This window comes from Clytia hemisphaerica, unplaced genomic scaffold, assembly GCF_902728285.1.
Source record: "Clytia hemisphaerica strain Z4C2 unplaced genomic scaffold, Clytia hemisphaerica genome assembly, whole genome shotgun sequence".
Classification (NCBI taxonomy): Eukaryota; Metazoa; Cnidaria; class Hydrozoa; order Leptothecata; family Clytiidae; genus Clytia; species Clytia hemisphaerica.
In genome coordinates, this window is record NW_027103836.1 from 1,308,706 (window position 1) to 1,330,733 (window position 22,028).

Sequence of the window (22,028 nt, forward strand, 5' to 3'; positions counted from 1 at the left end):
ATGATAAGTTGAACTGTAAGTTTTTTTTTGTCAGTGTTGGAAAAGTATTCTAAGAAATAATACATGGTCATTTGAATTCCACATAAAAAATAATCGGTAGTTTTATGAACAATTGATACCATTTTCTGAGAAGTGGATAAAAGTTAATATTTTATGTGGTTTTACTTGAAAAAGGTATTAACTAACAGCTCTTGTGGTCACAAGAGTTCATTTTGACCATTTGGCTTTGGTAAAAAATGATACCATCATAGTTGGATTTATTTCACATTTTTTTAATGTCGAGTTAACGACATCACAGAAAAGGTTAGCGAGTACCTCACTAACAACCAAAGAACGCGAAATGTTCGAAAAAACGCGGGTGACGTCTATAGTATAGGTAAGTTATGATGTTTGGTTTTCGCCTTCAAATGGATACATTTACTCTTTGTAAGATAACCTTTCGCGTATCTCTTGGTTAAAATCTGGTTCGCGCACTTTTGGGTTTTCCAAAAACTTATTGTTCTTATTTGTTAGAAATGATAATTTCATTAGCATTAGACCCTTGTATCAGTGAGCTGTTTGGGGTTTCAGAATCGTTTGGATATCTTGATATATTAATTAAACGTCCTTAAGAACTTAATATAAGCTTGTTCCTAAGACAGTTCTATTGCTAATAAGGCAATCTTGTTTTACGTTTTTCATAAATTATTTCATAAGCTTTATCTGTAGGCACAATCAACAAAAAGTAAATAAGCCCCACGACAAAGTCAACGTTGCTAATGGTTTAAATTTTGTGAAAATTGGTCGCGATAAAAACATCTGCGCAATTTCGGTGAAGTTAAGACAAGATACTTGAAAACACGAAACCACATTTGCAATTACTATTTTCTCAATATTTTGTATTTTTGCTTCGAAAATCCTTCTAAGAAAAAAAATTGTAATGGCCAACGTGAAGATCTGGGTACCAGACAAAAAGTTTTCTTCAACCAATAGCACGTCAACATGAAATCTTTTTGCTGCTGTAAAATTATCTTCTATTCACTCCTCGGAGCTTTCCATTCCTATGGATGATTTGAAGAGAGGACAAAGTTTTAATTTTTTGTTGTTCACGATATAGGAAAGACCTGGATAAAGTAAGTCATCGAGGCGTAATGACCTAAGGCAAAGCAAAAATAAGATTTACCATTCCATTATGTAAATATTTTTGTAAATCTGAAAAAGTGCTAGGTCAAATATTTTACATTTTTCTGTTATTCTTCTCCAACGCGACGGGTCATTACAAAACTTACTGATGTCGCCGATCTTCTTAAGCGGAATTCAACATTTAACCGCATTAACACAATTTGACTTTGGTGCAGCAGACTTACATTACATGCTCATTTTGAGACAACGTATAAATTATTCTGAAGTTTTGAAAATGATATACTGATTTGGGTCGTACGGAGGGCCGTAAACAGATTTGATTGGTTACTTTCAGGTGCAAGTGTTCAATCAAAATAACTCTTGTAAATAACTCTGGAACCATAGAATTGTTTTGAAACTGCTCATTTAAGAGGGTGTGCTCCAATCGAAGTTTAACATTCATAAAACGTCTTTTTATCGTTACTGTAACGGCATTTTCATTCAATAATTTTAGATTTTTAATATTTCATGAAAACCTATTGATCATATTTGATTCAATTTACTTATAGCATTCAAAATATGAAGAAGAATTCAATACCGAATATTGTTGAAATTTTAATTTGACAAAGTGGGCGATATATTTTTTCAATAATTCATATTCAACATGCCAGATTATAATATTTAAACAGCAGGATTTTTTCAAAAATGTCAGCTTTTTATGATAGATGTGATTGGTACACGAAATGTCACAACATGCAAAGAAAAAAGAAGTAGATTCTGGTGTAAGGCAATCTCGTATCCAGAGCCTCTTCTACCACTTTTTTCTTTCACAGATGGACATGATACAATCATCATGAGCGCTATCAGAATCATCAAAAAGTGAACTAAGGGACTGGATACGAGTTTTGGTATAAGGGTAACTTCTCAGCACTGTAATTGATTCTAAAACAACCGTAATATTTCATTATTCATTATAGCGCAATAAATGTTACCGATAGTTTTTCATGAAAGACACTGGAACAGTGGAAAGTAAGAAACAATTTTTTTAGAACGGTACTCTAGATAGATGCTCAGAATAAACAAATTCCTTGCTGCTAAAACCCAATTCGAACCCACTCTCTTTGTTCGTTTTTTTATGATATTCTGATAGCGCTCAAAATATTGTACCAACGTCCAGTGAATAATCCAAAAAGGGTTGCAAATGGCTCTGAATACAATCTCGTCCCCAAACCCACATAACACGCACTTTTCGAATTTATTGATGGACATTGGCTCATTCTTTTCGTAAGCAGTATCAGATATAATAAAAAAGCAAACCAGGGACTGGTATTGAATTTGCGCAAAATGAAATTACAGTAGAGTACAGTACCGAGCTAAGCACAGTGTGTAATCAAAACATAAACGCATTACGTAGCTATTCAAAATCAGATTACATCATTACGTCATCCTGATAAAACCATGAGAAGTTTGTCGTATTTGTTAATTCAGTTTGTATGCCTCCTCTACAGCATTCATTCACTTTTTTCTTTTTATTCATACAAATTAGCGTAACCTAGAAACTTTTTTCTTAGAAGCATATCAGAAAGTTTTAATGGATGTACGTATAGATATACCCTTATGAAATGTTTTCTCTTCAACGTCGTTTGTAAAAAGGGAGTTTCAAAACAATATTGTTCATTTTTACATTTTTAGAATACACCACTTGCAATTCTCTGAAATTCCAATGGTCCTTCAAGCCTATTGCTCAACAATTTTTAAACAAAAGTGCTTACAAAAAACTCTTCACTGATCAGTTAATTGGGATTATTTACTCGTATAATAATTGCTGCATCGAACAAATACCCAACAAATAAGAACGCCTTGTATTGTAATGTTAATGATTTAATTTGACTTGAACTTTGTTCGTTAACAGGTTAGATTACAGTGGTGATGATATAAATACTTCTCTTTAGGGGCGTTTTCTTTAGTTTTTTGTGTGCATTAATTTACTTAAAGGACCTAGTATCCCAGTCAACCTGCTGCATCTTTGGTTTGTTAATATTGGATTTATCGGTGCTCGGGAAAAGCGATTGAAAATATAAGACTAAATTGGCTTGGATGTTGTTTTTATGAAGATCTATTTATTCACTTTTTATCCATCCTTGTATGCATTAGAATTAGACTGTTAAAGAAATACAAATATATACTCAAGTGCGAGTAAATGCTAAATGCAAAACGAGCCAAATGTGATATCGCGGCCGGAGCTGAAGATTCCCGCCAAAAATAATGTAAAAATAATGCGGTACTCAATAATATTTGCCGGAACTACCGGAATATAAAACGCGTGAATGGAATTAAATTGTCTCGATTTTTCATATTTATTTAGAGAGAAAAGGTCGTCGAATGAAAGGGTAATCAAGGCAACAAGTTTAACAACTTGTCAGATCGCTTGAATCAAAGTCAAAACAGTGTGATACGATTTTGAACTGGGAGTTTATCAAAGTTTGGAGCATCCTTTTTAAAACAGGTTTAACATATTTTAAATACCATTCACATACAATTTTTTTCTCAATGGTTTGCTTTTATTTAATTCCTTTAGAATGCTTGATAGATTTTTGTTAAGTTAGATGGGACAAAAATGGATACAAGTGAAACGGTAAATGAAATTTTTTTTGTGTCTTCACTTCCATCATGATCCTATACATTTAGACTCCTTTCTTTTGTACTTCTTATCAAGCTTCTAAACTAAATAGTGCTTATTTAGTTGATTAAGAAATAGATTTTCAAGTGAAACAGCTACCAAAAGGTCCAAGAAGGACGAACGAAGGAACAGAAGAGGGGATGTTTTTCCTTTTTGTGTGTATACTATAATGATTCAAGTATCATATATCATTCGTATTAAGTAAGACTCGTAAGGAAATCAAAACAAAGGCATTTTATTTAGAACTTCAACCTTTTTCTGATTGTTTTTATTTCACCACAACAAGCTTGATATGGACAAAACTGTTGTGTGTTTTTTCATTTGTTTTTTGTCAGGCTTTTTTTTTCCTTGGACTGCCTTGGAAGACCCTTGTAAACATTGTTTACCATTTTAAAGTGTGTTTATTGTTACCCACACAACTCATTTCTAAAGAATATTGTCTAATTTGTGTGTTGCGTTGATTGCTAAAATCATAACATAAATAAATTCTAGAAATTTGGAAATTTGACTGTGCTTGATGTTATTCATTTTTTTGTTTTGTCTTTTTATAGGGAATCAACGTAAAAAAGAATTTAATGAATATGGATATATTATAATATGTAAGGTTTTACAACCAATGAACAAGATGACCTTTCAACGCTCAGAGCATATCAATATTCCAAGAAAAGTGAATTCCATCTTGAAGTATGGAAGCAGTTATAATGGACATCAAAGTGATGATTCTGATAGTGACGATGATGAACAGATTCGTAGAAAATTTATTAATTTGAACAGTGGCCGTGGAATGATAATATCCTCAAATACATTTACCCCTCATTTGGATTTGAACAAATCAGCTGGCCATCAAGATCAAGGATACTATGAAAATGTCATGTTTCATAATGAAAATCAACTATCTCGTAAAAGCAGGTCTTTAAAATATAGACATGGTGGTATACCTGTTCCTCCAATAGATCTAGATAACATACAAATGAACAATGAATGTGAGTATGGTTTTAATCCTAACCGATTAAGTGGAAGTAAAGCTGACTATAGGTTGAAACTAAGACCCTTATCAGTATACTCTCCAAAGCCACAAAAAATACCCTTGAAATATAGTAATTCTGATGCAGATGAGCGGTACTCTACTGTTTCACCAAGAAGACCCATTTCACATGCTAGTAATGATCTTGAATATGATCTGGAACAGGAACTTGCAACAATTCGGTCACAACCAAGTAATATTAAATTTCAAGGATGTAAAGGAAAAGTAAATCAAAAAGAATTTTTAGAAGACCTGGCTAGCAGTAGAAAATACCGTAAAATCAGAAGGCAATTATCATTTGACTCACATCCGACTAGAAAATGGCAAAAAACTGTTTCCCTTGACAGTGGCTTGGCTAGTTCAAGTTTCAAAAGGAGTAAAAGCAATGATTCTATCAGTGAAAAAGAGGGAAAAAGCCAAAGCCAAACTTTGTTGGATATTGATGAAGGAGAGAGTATGCGACCAGGACTAAAGAGGCTAAGCTTTAGTGCAGAATATATTATTGATGATATTACCCCAGCTTCAACCCCTGATGAAGATGATAATAAAACTCTAGAAAAAACACCTGAAAATCTGGACGAAAGTAAAAGTGAGGAAGAGGCTCAACCTGATGAAGTTCGAATTGTTCGAAAGTTTGTTGAAGAGTCCCCACCAACAGAAGATCTTTTACTATCTAATAGCTCTAAATCTTATACTGTTAACAAATCTAATGAAAAGCAGAAACGTAGAAACATACCTCATATTCTAAATGCCTTCCGTATCCCCAACAAAAAACTGAAAAAGCTTATGAAGAAACGTCCTAGTGACTCACATAATTCACCATTGAAAGCAACCCATGACTTCAATGAAGATGTTACTTTAATTGAAACACGGGCTCTCGATAATCAAGAAAGCAGTAGTGAAAATACAACTCCAAGACTCAAGGTGTCTATGGGAACAGACAATGAGAGTTTTGATGACTCTGTCAACACTTTTACTAAACATGATGAGCTGGATGATTCAACAGATTTTGGCGAATTGAAATCCTCATGTTCCTTGCCAAAAGTGGATGAAGGTATGCTTATTTCTTTTTCCGTTCAGATTTTAATTCTTGAAAAGGTCATTTAGGTAAGATAGTTGGATTATTTTGTCAGTAACTGTTCATGAGATTATTTAAACAGCCTAGTGCGAACTTGTTCACAACTTTCCTTTCACCCACAACACTTTGCTGTGATATCCTTTTTCACTTCAAAGTAATTTCCTGTTGATGTTGCTTTTACTATAATATGTAGATTTTTTTATCCAAAGCAGAAGTCAGAATAGTTTGGAGAAAAAAATTAGAAGTTTTCGACTTTTTGGATTTCTCACGTTTAAAAGGTATTTCAATTTTCTTTGAAGAAAAAAGATTTTGGAATTATATTAATTGGTTTTCTTATCTAACCAAATCATCTACAACCGTTAAATTCTGTTTGGAAAGGGTTTGATAATGAGGACACATTTTTTTTTGGATTTAAACAAAAACAGAGTGTTCCATTTAAAAAAAAGTGGAAAGTGTGGTTCTAAAAACAGTCTCCATTTTATCTGTATAAGATTATACTCTATAGTCCTAGCACACTATTTCTTTTGGTTTACCATCGGGTTGATACATGACTCATTTCATTAACACCCCCTTTTCTCTTATTTTTTTTTGAAACATGAAGGAATATAAAAATCGCCTTAAAGAAAGAAAATTTGAATTATTTAAAAGCACTGAAACCCAAGCTCTATAGACTATGAATAATGCTTCACAGACTTTTCTCTGATAAAACAATAAGAGGAAGAGTTTTTAATGTTTTCTGCTGTTTTGATAAACAACATATGAAATCTCAATCTGTTGTTCTTCTTTCTATCTATTCTTCTTCTCGTGTAATTGTTTTCAAACTTATCACATACATTATTTTCTTAATTCTATAATATTCTTTCAAAAAGTCCCTATTTTATTTCAAACTAATGACTTTTTGGGGCGTTTTCTATCCCAGTTCGGATTTTTTCTTCTTCATTTTTTAATGAATATTAAAAGCAGTAGTCCTAAGAACGAACTGTGTGTATCCTAACAGAGAGACTCAAGCTATTCTCCTTCTTCCCTTCAAAGAACAAACCACTCTTCAAATCCTTCTTCCAATTTTTATAGTTCTATGTAAATAGAATGAGTCAATGCGAGAAGGGGGCGTGTGCTTTACCTCGAAGCTACTTACTACATACACAGCTTTACTACAACTGTCAAAGTATTGTAGTGGTAGGGATAGATCTTGTCGGAAATCATCATACGTTTTATGTTATCTCCTTCATTACATTATTCCTTGTTGTTCCTGACTTATTTTCTATAAACATGACATTTTTCTACACTTTTTCCACTTTTATCCGTTTTTAATGTTTTTAATAGCTTTTTTATGTAATCATATGTAAAATCGATCTTTTCAGACTGTCATATTTGTTATGCCAGGTGTTTCTCGTTTGCCGATGTTCTAATTTAGAATTTTGTAATGTCAAACGAGCCTTCACTTAACAGACATGTTAATTGCATAAGCATATGGTTTACAACAGCTTATGAAGAAATCTTATTCACATAGTCTAACAAAACGCATTAAAAGCTACTGTGCTTTTGGGTACAGGTTGATTAAACTACCACGGCTTCGATTTCACAATTTCGTACTCAGGAAGTTATGTAATCGATTTTGATACTTTTTGCGCGATTTTAAAAACAGTTAAAAGGACCCGTCTCGTGTTCTCTTGGTTTCAGATTATGTCAAACCAAAGAAAGAAATTACTATATTTTTCGTTCTCTACATTTGGAAAGGTTGGTTGAGCTCTCAGACTTATAACTTAATAATGAATTGAAGTTTTCTTTTTAGTCGTGTTAGGTCAAACGAAATTTGTTCTTCTTTTTCTGTCTTTTGTTCTAGTTTGTTTCAATCATCAGAGAGTTTGTATTTAGTAACTGAAAAAGGCAGATGTTCGGAGCCTTCCATGAAAGGGTATAAAGTCTTTTTATCCAAGTATATATTCTTCATTTTTTGGATTTCTTCGCCACCTGTCCGACTTGTCATTTAGACTTTGCTTTCACGAACCGTTTGGTTTGTCCTATAGACTTGACGAAAAAGTCTTCTCTCTCATTGCTTCATTAGGATCCCAAACAAGCTTGTTCCAATTAACTTAAATGCATTTTTAAAGGTCTAGAACTAGTTAGTTTACCTCAACTTTGTTTGCCGGAGTAAACAAACTTGTAATTGGAGTAGCAGTATTACTTTACAAATACTACATTATCCCTTCTCAAACTAACTCATGTGTGTTTTGTCATTAACAAGACGTTCTCTGTTTGTTTTATGTTAACTAGCGATGGCTTCACATTTGATGTCATTTTTGTTAAGCTGTAAAATGACAATCTCATCAGGATAAATTTTAGCTCGAATTCTACCCTGTAATTAAAGAATTAAATGAAAACCCAATTTTGGATAATTAGTAGATTGCTAAGTTAGCAAAAATTTTGCAATCCCATGAATGTTGTCCATCTCATTAATTAAAAAAAGTTTCTTTGAAAACTTAGTACAAGTTTTCCAGTTCCTTTGGTCAACAATACCTCATAAACTTTATTCTATAACTCGAAATTTCCATAATTCGAACAAAAGTGTTCCCCGTGCGTGCTTGTGTTCGAGTTATGGAGACTGTGATATTTTTAAATCATATACCAGTGAGTGTTGACGTCTTCGACTTAACGTGACTGAAAGCTTCCTCTTAATCAGTGTGAATATGGAGACCAACCATCAATCATTGTGTGCTATAACGATAGGAGTCCACTTAAAATAATTACAATTTCTCTATGATTGAGAAGTTTGTATAAAACATCGTTGATAATTGATGCAATACTCACCCCTCCATGAGCTGTTTTTATCTCATATGGATAAAATTATTTCCAATTAGAAACTGCGTCTTTTACTAATCTATAGTGTAAGGTGTTTGTTTAGAAAATTCCGTATTTAAGATTTCTTTCAGATAACATTCTGCGAGGTGTCAAAATTCCGTTCATTTCTCGTTCGTATCAAAACATGTGTATGTCATATGCGAAACTTTAAATATTTCTAAGCTTTATGAGGTCCCAAAGATTTTAATCCGTCGGTTTTTTTCTTCATACGAAGTCAGTGCGAAACTTTAGGTTTGCTGATGACAATTTTTTTGGTCAGTTATAAAATTATATTGCATCATTAAAAAGAATATCATTAAGGAAACTCTGGTGCTAACGACAGTCTTTATTGCTGGGGACCAAATGAGTGGTTGTTTTTGAAAAATAAACCATTTATTCCTTCCCTAGTCAAAGGTCTAGTTCGTTTATTTACATGCTTTTTATAAGAACAATCTATATAAGAAGAAAAGGCTTCGATTTCCAATATGAAGAACAAGTTAAGAACATTTAACAAGGCTTAGCAGACTCTAAAATATCCATTTTCTTGGGAAATTGCATGAAAATGCTCACAAAATGGTGAAGCTGCTAAGAACATTTAAGAACATTTTTAGGATTAAATTCTTAAAAAACTAAGAACAGTAGCTTCAAATTTCTTATGAAAAAAACGTGTATTTTATGTATAATGGTAATGTACTTGAATTAAACATGATGAAACAATTTAATAGTGCTAACGGAGAAATGAAAAGAAAAAGGTTATCATTATTAGAAGCTTCACTTTCGCACATATTACATCCGAAACAGACTCATGTCGAAATTGAATGAGGGTTTTAATGGGAAGCCTTTTTTCACAAGAATCACATTTTGATAATTTGAAGCCTTGCTTGGGTAAACTAGTTGAACTAGGTGTGTTTCAACCAAGTTTTTTTTATAATCATTTTTCGTGTCTCTCACTGTTTCTAAGCTTGCTATTTCTGTAAGCAGAACATCCTGACGAGGTGATAAATGGTATTTAATCTTTCGAACAAGCTAAGAGAAGATAATATCACGAGATCTTATATCGGATTCTGGTTCAAAATGGGAGAAAGGGGGATAAAAAGTGGAAGATGCCAAGAAAGGGTAAGGTTGTTATGTATTCTCACAATCTTTTAAAATATCATACAGTTACCTCTCTCTAATTCGATCTTCAAGGGACCAAGAATTTTCTTCGAACTACAGAAAGATTCGAATTAAAGAAAGTATTTTGTACTGGATTCTAGCTGAGTGGACAAATATCTAAGTTCGAATTATAGAAAAAATGGAATAGTAGAGGTTCGAATTAGAGAGAGTTGACTGTATATTCTTCCTTGGGAAACTACCAAAATGAGGTCTTTGAGTTATGTTCATCTGTTGTAGAATTTAAAATACTATTCTTCAACGTAATGCAACTTAGGTTCAGAAACACATTAACCAAATTTATAGGAAAAACAACGTTCGCATGTTTCCCCTTTGGAAGTACAAAGAAATCACAATTCTTATCTACAGAAAGAAAAGCGAGGCTTCGTCTCAACCGCCCTCCGTTTTATAGAGGAGATCTTTGCTTCCAGGGAGAAAAGTGTTTGTTTAAAAAAAATTGAATTTGAGGAAGCTCATATCAATCATCCTCATCTGGGTGTCTCCCAAAAAATGAACAGTCCGAAAGAACAAACTCTAACCAATGTTAATCTCCTCAAACTATGTCATTCTATTCTTTTTCAAAGACATAAAATCTCTTTAAAATTCCTAAGATATATTTGGGTCAAACCCCCTTCCTTTCATTACTACTACGAGAGAAAAGCATCTTATGAAATATTGTAAATTTGATTTTGTTTTGTCGGCGAGTTTGTTTATTGAACTTGTTTAGTTCCGGAAATTCGATTAACTGCGGCACTTTAAGTCATTCATTGATGCACGTTGGGACTCACTATCAGGCTGGCTTTCTTTTCATTGTAACGGGTCGCAATGGTTTTATCTTGCGGTATAAAACCTGTTCATTTATGGTGTCACGGCAAAACGGGATCAGTTTTATTATCAGGTACTTTGGGTTTACTTTCATCCTTCAAAGTGCAAGCATTATTCTTCTTAACATATTCATTCATCAATATGCTTGGACCAATTACTTTCACTTAGAAAACTTATCAATCCCAATTGTAGTGTTACATGTTACATTTCGTTCAATCAGTTAAACTATAAACAAAGAAATTCTCCGACTGACCAATAACAAGGAAAGGTTCCCATGTGCACTTTTGTCACTAGTTCAATAGTTCCGAATTTTTTAATTGTCAACCACTGCGAACCAATTCAGTTGGTTTTTACTAAAGCAAAGTGATTACCTCGCTGCCAGGACAAATATACCCATAGATCCCCTAGCAACAATTATCTTCAGTCTAAAAAACAATGGAATAAAATGTTGCCAATTAGTTCTACTATCAACACTGGGTTTCCTATTCATAAAAGCCATATTGGCTTTTGTGAAAGGTCATTTTAATTAGATTTTCATTGATATGTTTTCTCTTTTAATAGCACTTCCTATATTTAGTATGTCTTCATGTTCTGTTACAATTTTCGTTTGAATTATGTATCTTATGGTAGAATGTGGTATACTAGACTGTGATAATAACATTACTTCTTCAAACATCTCATGGAAATTTTACGATTAACCTTTTATTATTATGGTATGTAACATGTTCAATTATTTCATCATTTACTTGCTTAACTTTTCAAATTTAATTCTTCTGTACCATGTTTATGAAGTAGTCAGCCTGAAAATGCTCAGCGATATTCTTGATTCGAAGATTCAACATCTCTTCTTGTCTGCAAAGGACGATTTGAAAATTAACTCCTTTTTTCTCTTTTTCACTTTTGATAGTCAGAATTCAGTCTCATTTTCAACCAATTTCAACCAAGAAGGTTCTATTTTTATCTTGAGTTGAGAAGCTTTTTGGATTTTCTTGTAAACCACCACAGTCGAGTGTTGAAAGAAAAGTGAGAAGTTATTGAACTTTTTGGTTTTAAGAATGACAGACTTCAGTTTAGTTGTAATTTTTATGAAAACCCTCTCTTGATTTCTTAGGTTGCTTAACTTGAAAAGTTCTGACGCGAGAGAATTTCTTTTCAAAACATAACAGAATCAAGTGGGTGTGTTAAAAGAATTTCTTCCATACTATTTTAGTTGCTAAGATTTTCTTGGGAGTAAAAGTAAAAAGTCATCTTTATAAAGTAAACTTAATCTCGACAACATGGGCGTGTGCAATTATTTCATTGTATCTGCATTTATGAGGTTACTGGTTTTGAAGAATAGATTGTTACTGTTTGATTATTCACTTTGTTATGAAGAACGAAAATTTTGTAATCTTTATTTTTCCGACGTCGTTAATTGATCCATTTCTGACGTAATTATTATGACGGAGAAATGAGTCGTCGATAATTATTCAATTTTGAGCTTCCAAAACAGGAATTTTCTCAATTTCGCACTTGAGTTTGTTGAAATTTCAAACCAAAACACATTCTTAGACTCCAGATGGGATTTGTGAAGGAATTAGTCAGTTTGTGTAATATTTAGAAGAAAAACATCTGAGCCAAGTCGTCGATTAGCTTTGTAGGATCTTTCGGAAGATTTTTTTTTTGATTCAAGGTGACTTTTTATTGTGTCAATAACATTATGTGTTCGGTTGTTTTTACGTCGATTAAAACGTGATATCTTTGGTCAGTTTGTTGGACTACTATACTAGTGTGTCTGAAATAAATATTCGGAAACTCAAATTATGAAATACGATAGTTTGAAAAGGTGCATTTGAAGACAATGGTTTTAATTTTAAAATTACGTTCTATGATTGATTCGATACATAATCTTTGAACTTGCTAGAAAACCTTTGTTTAGAGATTAACAACTGAAGATTGGACCTCATTTTCTCTCTTTATTTTTCACCTGAAGTATTCATAGTGAATTCGAAACTAAAGGGTTTTCAAAAAAGTCTGCGTGGGTTGGAAGAAAGTGACATTTTATGTGGTAGAAAATTTTAACACCGAGAAAAGGGCTAAACATGGTCCTATTAAATTAAAGATAAATTGATAGGAACAACAAGGAATATTATTGTGATAAAAGTCGGTTGAACTTCAAAGTAAAATTAGTAAAAAAGAAATATGAAGGAGAACCAATTACAGAAGAGTTATGAAGTGTACCAGCCACAGTGTATACCATATATCCGAATATGTAGTGGTGATGATGAGCTCTCTGGTGAAGTTGAATCTCCAGATACTCCTTCGCCACAATTGAAACGACGATCGACGCATTGGTATCGCGTGGAAGGTGAGAATCAAACTAATAAGGTATAGCTGAAAGCCAGAAAGGCGAATCTTCACCTTTTCCCATTCTCGGTTGTCTGTACACAAACCCAGATTTCAAAATTCATTGCCGTAGAGGGTTCTGTTGTCATTGTCTTTTCTCATTTGAAATTTTTTAAACCGACCGCTGCGATGGAGTGTTGGTGAGAGAGGGGAGACGATGAGAGAAGTGTTGCTCTCTATAAATCATACTTCATCGCAGAGGTATAGCTGACGGCGAATCTTCACCTTTTCCCATTCTCGGGCGCCAAAAGGTATTGATGCTATAAGAATTGCACCGCATTTCGGATGATGGATTGAATCTAACGCTTTCTTTGATAACTGTGTGTCTCATCCTTCGAGATTAGTTGTAATGGTTACTTTTAATCTAGCGATTGTGTGATCATCGTAATTATTATCACGTGATTTACCTAGGGTCATAGTGGTCCATACTAGAAAATATTATTTCTATTCTTTGCAAAACGGCAAAAAAGATTTTGTGTGAAGTGCAATTCTATTTTTTCTGTAGGAAAGAACCATCATTAAATTTTACGCTGCTTCTCGAAATCAAGGATAACCGTAAGAATATATGGCCAGGTTTCATAGGTTTCCGAAATCCTTAGTTAAAATTTTGAACTGATCCCGATTTTAATATGATTTATTTAAAACAATAGTAAACAAAATTCTAAACATTCATTGATTGTTCTGAGTTTTGTTAGTGATCGTGTGATCCCTCATGATAATCAAGTTTACTTGGTAAGTCGCGTGATGACTTTTTTATAAGAACAGCCTTTTTTTTGAATTCTTAATTGGTCCTGAATTTCTTTTCTGGTGTAGAGCTCCTAGCTGGGTGGTGACCTTGGTGAGAGTTGTGATCTTTTTGGTTTCGATAACCTACCCTTGTCATTTGATTTGAAAATACTGGCCGTAGAATTATACGTGCATATTTAAAGAACAATGTTTTTGGCCTCATTATGTGATACGTCGTAAGTGTAGCGATTCTCCACTTGCGTAAAATATTTTTCACTTCCCAACTCAAATTATGTAATGTGCTGTAATCGCAACCTTCAACCTTATGCTTCACATTGACCAAAAAAAATATTATCTTTTTTAAGAACCAGAAAACTTTTTTGATGCTTAGCTATTCTTTTTCTTGGCACTTTGAACCTTACGTGAACCTTAAATTGTTCTTATTTTCAGGGGAAAAATGAGTTATTTGAGGCTTTGTATTATTTCTAATGTCCTTGAAATTTAATCATTCCAGACTAGCGTTTGTTCATAAATTGATCTCATTTATCTAACGTGTTTGGGCTTCATTCAATGTTCTTATAAAATAGTTCTAACATAAAAAAATATTCCTTAATTAAAGAATTAGTAAAAAATATGGCACAAAAAGAAAATTTGGTGAATAACAACCATCAAATATATTTTTTAGAGTTTGATGTTTTTTTTTGTGACCTTTCTTGATATCTTTTCGTATTTTAGGGGGAAATTGAATAACTTTAGGCGTTTCACCCTAGTTCTACTCTTTTAATCCTTAATTTGGTTGTGCTTTCCCAGCTCAATGTTACTCTCAAACTATACGCTTTTTTTATAAGAACAATCTGAGCCTCAGATTTCGGAAATTAGCAGATTTTAAACCCGTTTTAGGTTATTAAGTAAATACTAAGCGTATTAAGAACATCGTAAAAACATTTAGCCCTGAAAATTTCAAATAATTAAGAACAGCTCAGTCTGGTTCTTATAAAAAAGCTTTTATTCTTTAAGAAAGAGTTTACTGGAAATTTTATACTGGGCGTTTGACCTTTTGCAGTAGATTTCGTTTCATTCCGTTGTTTTATTTGAAAACACAACGGTTTTTAAGGTACGAATACTTGCTCCCATTTCATTGACATCAATTTTTGTATCCAAAATAAGGTATCAAGTTTCATAACATCAAGCTTCCTGTTTTATCTTAACTTGTTAACAGGTATCAATCTGTCTAGAGGTTTATTTAGGGTGGACATCTTTAATGAAATTATCGCGAAGTAGATAAATAGATCCATGTATGCATGGGTCAGTTTTATGGAGTTAAGATTACAAAAATACTCGCGAAAGCCAACCGAATATTTCGAGTTGTACAGAGAAAGTTAGTATACTTTGAACATAGTATAGCCTAAGTTTGTTTTATGGGGTTGGAAAGATTGTTTTAAATGTTCTACCACCGGGACTTGACATACACGTTTGTTTTTAGACAAACTATTTAAGAACATACGGCTTTTATGGTCAAAATAGTAAGAACAAGTTTAGAACATTTGGAAACTTAACGAACTCTAAAAAATATCCAATTTCTTGGAAATAGCACCAAAATACTTACAAACCCGCTTAGATGAGAACATTTTAAGAACATATCTAGGCTTGAAGCTCAAAAAATTAAGAACATTTGAATGTTCTGGATATTATTATAAAAAACGTGTATTATCTTGACAAATCAAATTTTATCATAAACTCATTGCACCCGTCTCTTCTTCACTATGATTGCCAGTAATGAGCCAAGGATTAATTATAAATGGCCAGCAAACTTTTCCGGACGCCTCGTTAAGGATTATTAGTTGTCATGGTGATAAACGGGATTAAGTATCTGCTTCCTCCTTAAGTTTTACGTTGATTAGGTTTGTTATCTCTAGGTGCGCGTTGATGTTTACTGTTTACTCAAGGTAGCGATTGATTTGTTACGCTCTTCCCTTATTGCTTAATAGCAAGCAACTGCATCTTTCTACACTATCGTTTTGGAACGAATTTTTGTTATGCTTTATCTTTATCTATTTTTTGGAGGTCATGGAATTCGGCTTGTTTACAATTTGATTTTTTCGTTGTTTTGTCAAGTTGCTTTCAAAATAAGATGTCACAACTAGATTTTCTGTCGCTTGAGTTCGTGATAAAAAGTTTTCTTCAAAGAAGTAAGAATAGACTTCGATTATTTTGAAAACCCATTTATGTCCACCTTACTTCGTTAAGGCATAATAGGCAGTTAATGCAGTAGTTTGTTATTATTTTTTTGCCCAGTATGAAGTAAAATATAGCGGTAGTTCAAGTGTATAAGCATTTTTTATAAGAAGCAGCAGGTTTTTCTCTAATGATCTTATTTTAAATTTTCTATGCTTCTACGGCTTCACATTAACACCTCTTCATAGTAACTTTGAAAAAATGAGTAGGTTTCAGGAAAATATAAGCTTTGCAAACGGCTGAATATTAATCCTCATTCTTTTCTATCAATCTTCAGATAAAGAAAGTTTGGAGTTTACCATCTCAAAGAGTCCGTTCGACCATCGACGTTCAAAGAGTAGCTGCAATATCACAACTGTCAACACAGCTGAAAGCACTCCACAGAAAGATGAGAAGCGTCAATCACGTCGCATGAGCGATACCATCTTGTCCGATAAACCAGCTCCCCATCACAGTAAGTGTCCGACAAAATAATAATCAATTTAAATACTTCTGTTAGTGCCAAAACGACAAAACGGTTCTTTCCTCTAGAGTCATTTTTCGTTCTAGGTTTCTCTGTGTAATTCAAATTTTGACTGCTTGTTCATGATTTTTCATTCAAAAAACATTAAGAACAGTGGGAGGCTTTCGATTTTGAAGTAGATTTTTAATTGGCCTAATTATTCTACACTGATAATTGCTTTTGATTATCCAATTACCAGTCAACCAGCAAATAAATTTTGTAATTGATTCTTCACGTGGTTCTTTTCATTTTACCTCAACTAAATTTTTACACGTTTTTTTATACAAGAACAAACTATATAAGAACATAAGGCTTCGATGGCCAAAATATTAAGAACAAATTAAGAACATTTTAAGGCTTTACAGACTCTAAAATGGCCATATTTCTTAAGTGGACAAAAATGCTCACAAAATGTTCAAAAAAGAACACGTGAAGAACATTTTTAGGCTTAAAACTCAAAAAGTTAAGAACATCCCAAGACTTGAAAACTTTTGGATGTTCTTATAAAAAACGTGTAAAAGCATTCTCTATGGTTACAAAGAAGATGTGTTATCTCAGTAGCGTAGAAATGTCTTGAAATTTCATTTTTCACTATTCATTGATTGCTATATTTCTTTTGTCGAGACATTCATTTGTACAGGCGTCATTTTAAATGGTCGCGTAATTAATTTCTCAATAATTTGTTTGATTCCTGTGGGTCCTGGTTTTAAACGGTTTGCGGAGTTGCCAGGTTAAAGCGTATATATTGTTATTGAACATGTAAAAAGATAGAACAAAAATGTTTCGCCCACGTGGAGGAAAGATATAAGGAACAGCTCAATTTCAGACGAAAAAGATTTTGTTGTGTATCTTTTGAATATTGATTGATCAAGATTTGAACTTTCCTCTAAAAATAACATGTTAGTAACATTGTAACATGAGCATGATGTGACTAAGATCTTTCACGGTTCTCTTTATTTCGGGCTTTATTTCTGACCATTAACATTTTCTTTTTTACCTTACAGCTCATTCACCTTCCAAACGATTTATTCGTAAAATCTTTTCACCGATGGTTTGCGGCGTGCCGTCACCCGACCGCCGTCACCTTTTCACCAACAATGGTTCGCTACTCAGTCTCGGTTCGTACGATTCGGCTTCCGTAATCTCCGACCACGAACAAGACGCGTATCCGCAACTCTTCGATTTCGGATCACACGAACTCATGGAAGAAATGACGTTGATTGATAAAGAACTTCTTGTCAGGATTCCGTGGGGTGAACTCTCAATACTGGGATGGATGTCCACTGATAAGGTACTAGAAATAAGGGTTTATCAAAAATCTATCGGAGAAATGTAATTTGTTTAAACTAAGTTTCTTTAACAGAAGATTTTTTTCTAAGGTTGGAACATCCAAATAGGGGACTCTTCATCATCAACTTATAGGACTAGGATCTCTTGGTAAAGCAGCAGACCTTTTTCCACTGCCCATGGCTTCCTTTTGAGGGTTTTTCGATTAAGTCTAAAAATGTTCTTATTGGATTTCACTTTTGGTGCGATCTGCTGAAAAAGAGTCCACTGAGTCTTAGAATATTTTTAGAATGTAAGTGACTAAGCCCTAGAATATTCTTAGAATGTGAAGATTTAGTTTTTATTTATAAATTTGTCCAAATCTTTTCGTTCAGTACATCATTGCACCGAACATTATGAAGATGGTTGAATTCTTCAATCGAGTTGTGATGATGGTCACCACAAGTATTCTCTCGGAAGAAAATGTCTACAGAAGAGCGAAAATCATCCAGAAAGCCATCAAGGTACATGGAGTGTTTCAATTACAGTCGGTCATAGTTTAAACTTCTATAACACAGAATGTTTCCATAACTAGAAAAGTTATTTTGGTCCTTCTTTCCTTTGGCTGTGTTACCTTTCATTTTCGCCAATCATTTATATGTTAACTAGAGTGGTAACTAACAAACGCTCTCTTTTTAGTTTCTACCTCAATTCATAAGGTTACTGTAGCGATCCTTGCATAGATCTGTTAACTTTCAAGATCCTTCATTAAACACTGTGATTCTACTTGTGAATAATTTTCTTTCTTCTTCTAGTTGGCTTTGAAATTTCGATACCAGAAGAACTTTAATTCTTTGAAAGCAGTCTTGGGAGGTTTGCAATGCACTCCAATCTTTCGACTGAAACAGACATGGAAACAAGTACCCTCAAGATATAGAAGGTAAGCCATTTTTTGTAAAAGGTTTTCTTTTTTGACCCTTGAACTCCTTGGATGTTTGTGACAATTTGCGCTTTAAGTTTTTTATTTTAAAAAGGTTACTCGGGGCTATATGTACCAAATGGTCGAAATCGACTTTTCTGTCTACAAATATCTTTATTATTTTTTTATTATTTTCCAGAGTGTTTCGTGAATTGTCCGAACTAATGAGCGAAGAAAACAACTTTTACAATTACCGCATGGTGCTACGTGAATCGATGGAGAAACCACCCTGTATCCCGTTCCTTGGAAACTTCTTGACAACGGTTGCACATACACACGCTTTTGTTTCCGTTAATTATAAGTACAAGAAAGACTCTGCGATTGAGAGCGGAGGAGAGAGTGATAGTAACCGAACTTCGCCCTCCCCAACGAGTTCACCTCACGAGGTTGAAGATGAAAGCTCGAATAAAAATTCAGAATTAGATAAACAAATAGACCCTTGTCTGAGGAGCTCCACTTCAAAGATCCATTCAGCGAGCCACATGAGAACGGATTCGGATGATAGCGGTGTCGTGTTAAATGTTCATCGGTTAAGTCGATCCTCAGATGATTTGGAAACTAGCCCAAGGGAGGAGAGCCTTAGCTCACCAGATGATGATGGGAGAGTACGTTTTCATGAAGAAGTTTTCGATAAAAAGAATTCCCAACAAGATGATGAAAAATGTTTTTGCCCGTCTAATCAAGAAACTGAAAAAGCAAAAAAACCACGATTCTCAGATACTGATTTACCATCAACCACAACCACGTCCTCGACCCCAAATCCGACGCGAACGCAACTTTCAGTGGGTCCCCGACACCGACGCAGCGTCAGTGAAATTATCATGTCACCGACCAGACATCACAGTCGTAGCATAAGCGATGCTGGCATACGTAACGCAAATGATATAAACAATGTTATAAATAATAGACCGGTAGCCGGCAAAGAAAACAGCGGACTTTACACCTGTGAATTGCAATTCTGGAAGTACCAAATAAATGCAGTGCAATACAAAATCATACCTAAATCATACATACGTCGCTATTTAATGAACTGTCCCTATAACACGGAAGAGGAAAATTATAAACTATCATTAAAACGTGAACCACCTGCGCCAAGGTGAATAAGTACATATTTTTTAAACGAATTTTAACCAATTTTTGGATACCAGCAAACTATGTAAAATTTTTATTATTATGAATTCTATAGACGTAGTATTCTTAGATTTTTGAGGCCTTTTAAATTGCTGATCTTTTTTTTCCGCAAGGTATCCCATCACATTATTCTTTTACTGCTTAAGGTTTAAAATTTCTTCTTTTTCTTTTTTTAAATTTTATTTTTGAGATTTTTTTGATATTATTGAGAATTAATATTTTTGTTTTGATTTTATTCTTATCTCTTTGATTTTGATATTTTTATTATTTGTTTTCTTTGTAGTTTAACCTCAGCTTTATTTCATTAAACTTCATTTAGATCTTTCACTTGTCATCGTAGGTCCGATCGGATCAATTCTCTTGACAATTTATGCACTCCATCTGTTTCCAGGCACGACGCAACGGGTATGGCAGGTACCAGATTTTCACAAAAAAACCCTGAAATTTCCCTCTTCGTCGGTAAAATCGCTAAAAATCGCTTAAATTTTCTCATTCGTCGTACCAGATATAAAAAGCTTCCGTCGTGCCTGGTTTCTGTACACCCCAAGTGGATTAGTTTTTATTTGGTGTTTGTTTTAATTCGTAAGTGAAAAGTATTTTTTCGCGGAAAAAATTAGGTACCTTATCGGGGAAAACTTCGTTTGGGAAAAGTGACGAAATTTTGGCCAAGTGACGAATATTTTTCCCCGATGAAAATTTTCGACGAAGTTTTCCCCGATAAGGTACATCTTATTACCGTCAAAATAGATTCTTTCTGTTTCATATCCTATTTGTCGTTCTAGAAATTTTTATTTAAGATTCAACAGTACATATTATTATTTAAAATTTTTGCTGTTATTTTTTCCTTTGTCATATCTGATGGCAACTTTGGTGTAAATTAGAAGCATAACAAACTGTATTTTTGTATATAATTTAGGCGAAAACTAAGAAAAATATCTATAAATTTTCAAAACTAGAAAATGAAAATCTCATGAATATTATCTTCCCTTATCATCTTTAAATCGGAAAAAGTCTCGTCAATTTTCCATAAATCCCACTGACTTTCCTCACTGACATTGATGGAAGAAAACTTTTGTCTTGACAGCATTTTACCTTTTAACAACTTCGCTACCAAACCTTTTTCAGAAATAGCAATTTTAACCTCTCGAATTGTTATCGAAAGTTTGACTTTCGGAGGCTCCTGTAACCTGAGTTTTGCTTTAAATGCTTTCAAATTGTTTACCTTAAGGGAACAAAATAATGCGAGAATTAATTAATGCGGAATTAATTAATGCGGAATTAATTGATGCGAATTTGGCCCTTTTTCGAGAATTAAATTCCGCAAAACTTAAAAAATTTCGGCCATTCTCAATAATAAATTCCGCATTTTTTTTCTAAAATATTGCTGATTGGAAATTTTTTAGTTCGTTCTGTTTCATGAAAAGGAAAAAAATGATATGAAAGGCTTTTTCGCATTAATTAATTCCGCAAAATCCCTTAAAATGGGCCTATTCGCATTAATTTATTCCACAAAACATAAATTTTTTTGGGGGTTGCTCGCATTAATTTATTCCGCATTAATTAATTCTCGCATTAATTTATTCCCTTAAGGTACCACCAATCAACGCAAGTTTCTGTATCAAAAGTCATGGCCCTTTAAAGTAATACTGGTATTTTGACCCCTCTTCTACTACGAGTATACTTGTTGTTGACAGCAAACGTGTAGTTTAATATATATCTTGGTGTCCTTTTTGAACAAGTTCGAATCTAAGGTACAGTAAGGTACCCTGAGTATCAGAGGTTAAGTTTTCAAAGAAAATAGTAACCTCTGAAGACAAATAATAGAAATTTTATCGCGCATGTGTCAATCTAATCACTGTAGAAAAAATCAAAGATGAAGAGCAAATATTACCATATTAATGTCTAGCAGACTGTATCAGTATGCAGTGTACTATTTACGAATTCCCCAGAAACCTCCAAGTGTAGTTGAAATGAGTTTATTTCGAAAGAAATCTTTTACATGATCCCCAAATGTATAACAGTAATTACTAAACTTTTAATTATCGAAATGTCACTTTAATTGAATCAAAATAATAGACAGACTTTATGTTATGATTCTCTATCACT

The 22,028-nt window shown here is 33.4% G+C and overlaps 1 protein-coding gene across 2 annotated transcripts; it reads left to right on the forward strand.

Annotated features, from left to right (window-relative positions):
- Nucleotides 1-4,336: 4,336 nt before the first annotated feature.
- LOC136807161 (son of sevenless homolog 1-like) lies at nucleotides 4,337-20,157 on the forward strand. 2 transcript variants are annotated; one of them, XM_067063742.1, is made up of 6 exons: nucleotides 4,337-5,859; nucleotides 16,322-16,498; nucleotides 17,551-17,837; nucleotides 18,208-18,336; nucleotides 18,628-18,752; nucleotides 18,931-20,157. In XM_067063742.1, the coding sequence occupies exons 1-6, from the start codon at nucleotides 4,398-4,400 to the stop codon at nucleotides 19,889-19,891; spliced, it is 3,141 nt and encodes a 1,046-aa protein (XP_066919843.1). In that variant the 5' UTR covers nucleotides 4,337-4,397; the 3' UTR covers nucleotides 19,892-20,157. The 2 variants fall into 2 exon arrangements, with proteins under 2 accessions (XP_066919843.1, XP_066919844.1); XM_067063743.1 differs by lacking the exon at nucleotides 4,337-5,859 and adding an exon at nucleotides 12,835-13,045.
- The last annotated feature ends 1,871 nt before the right edge of the window (nucleotides 20,158-22,028 follow it).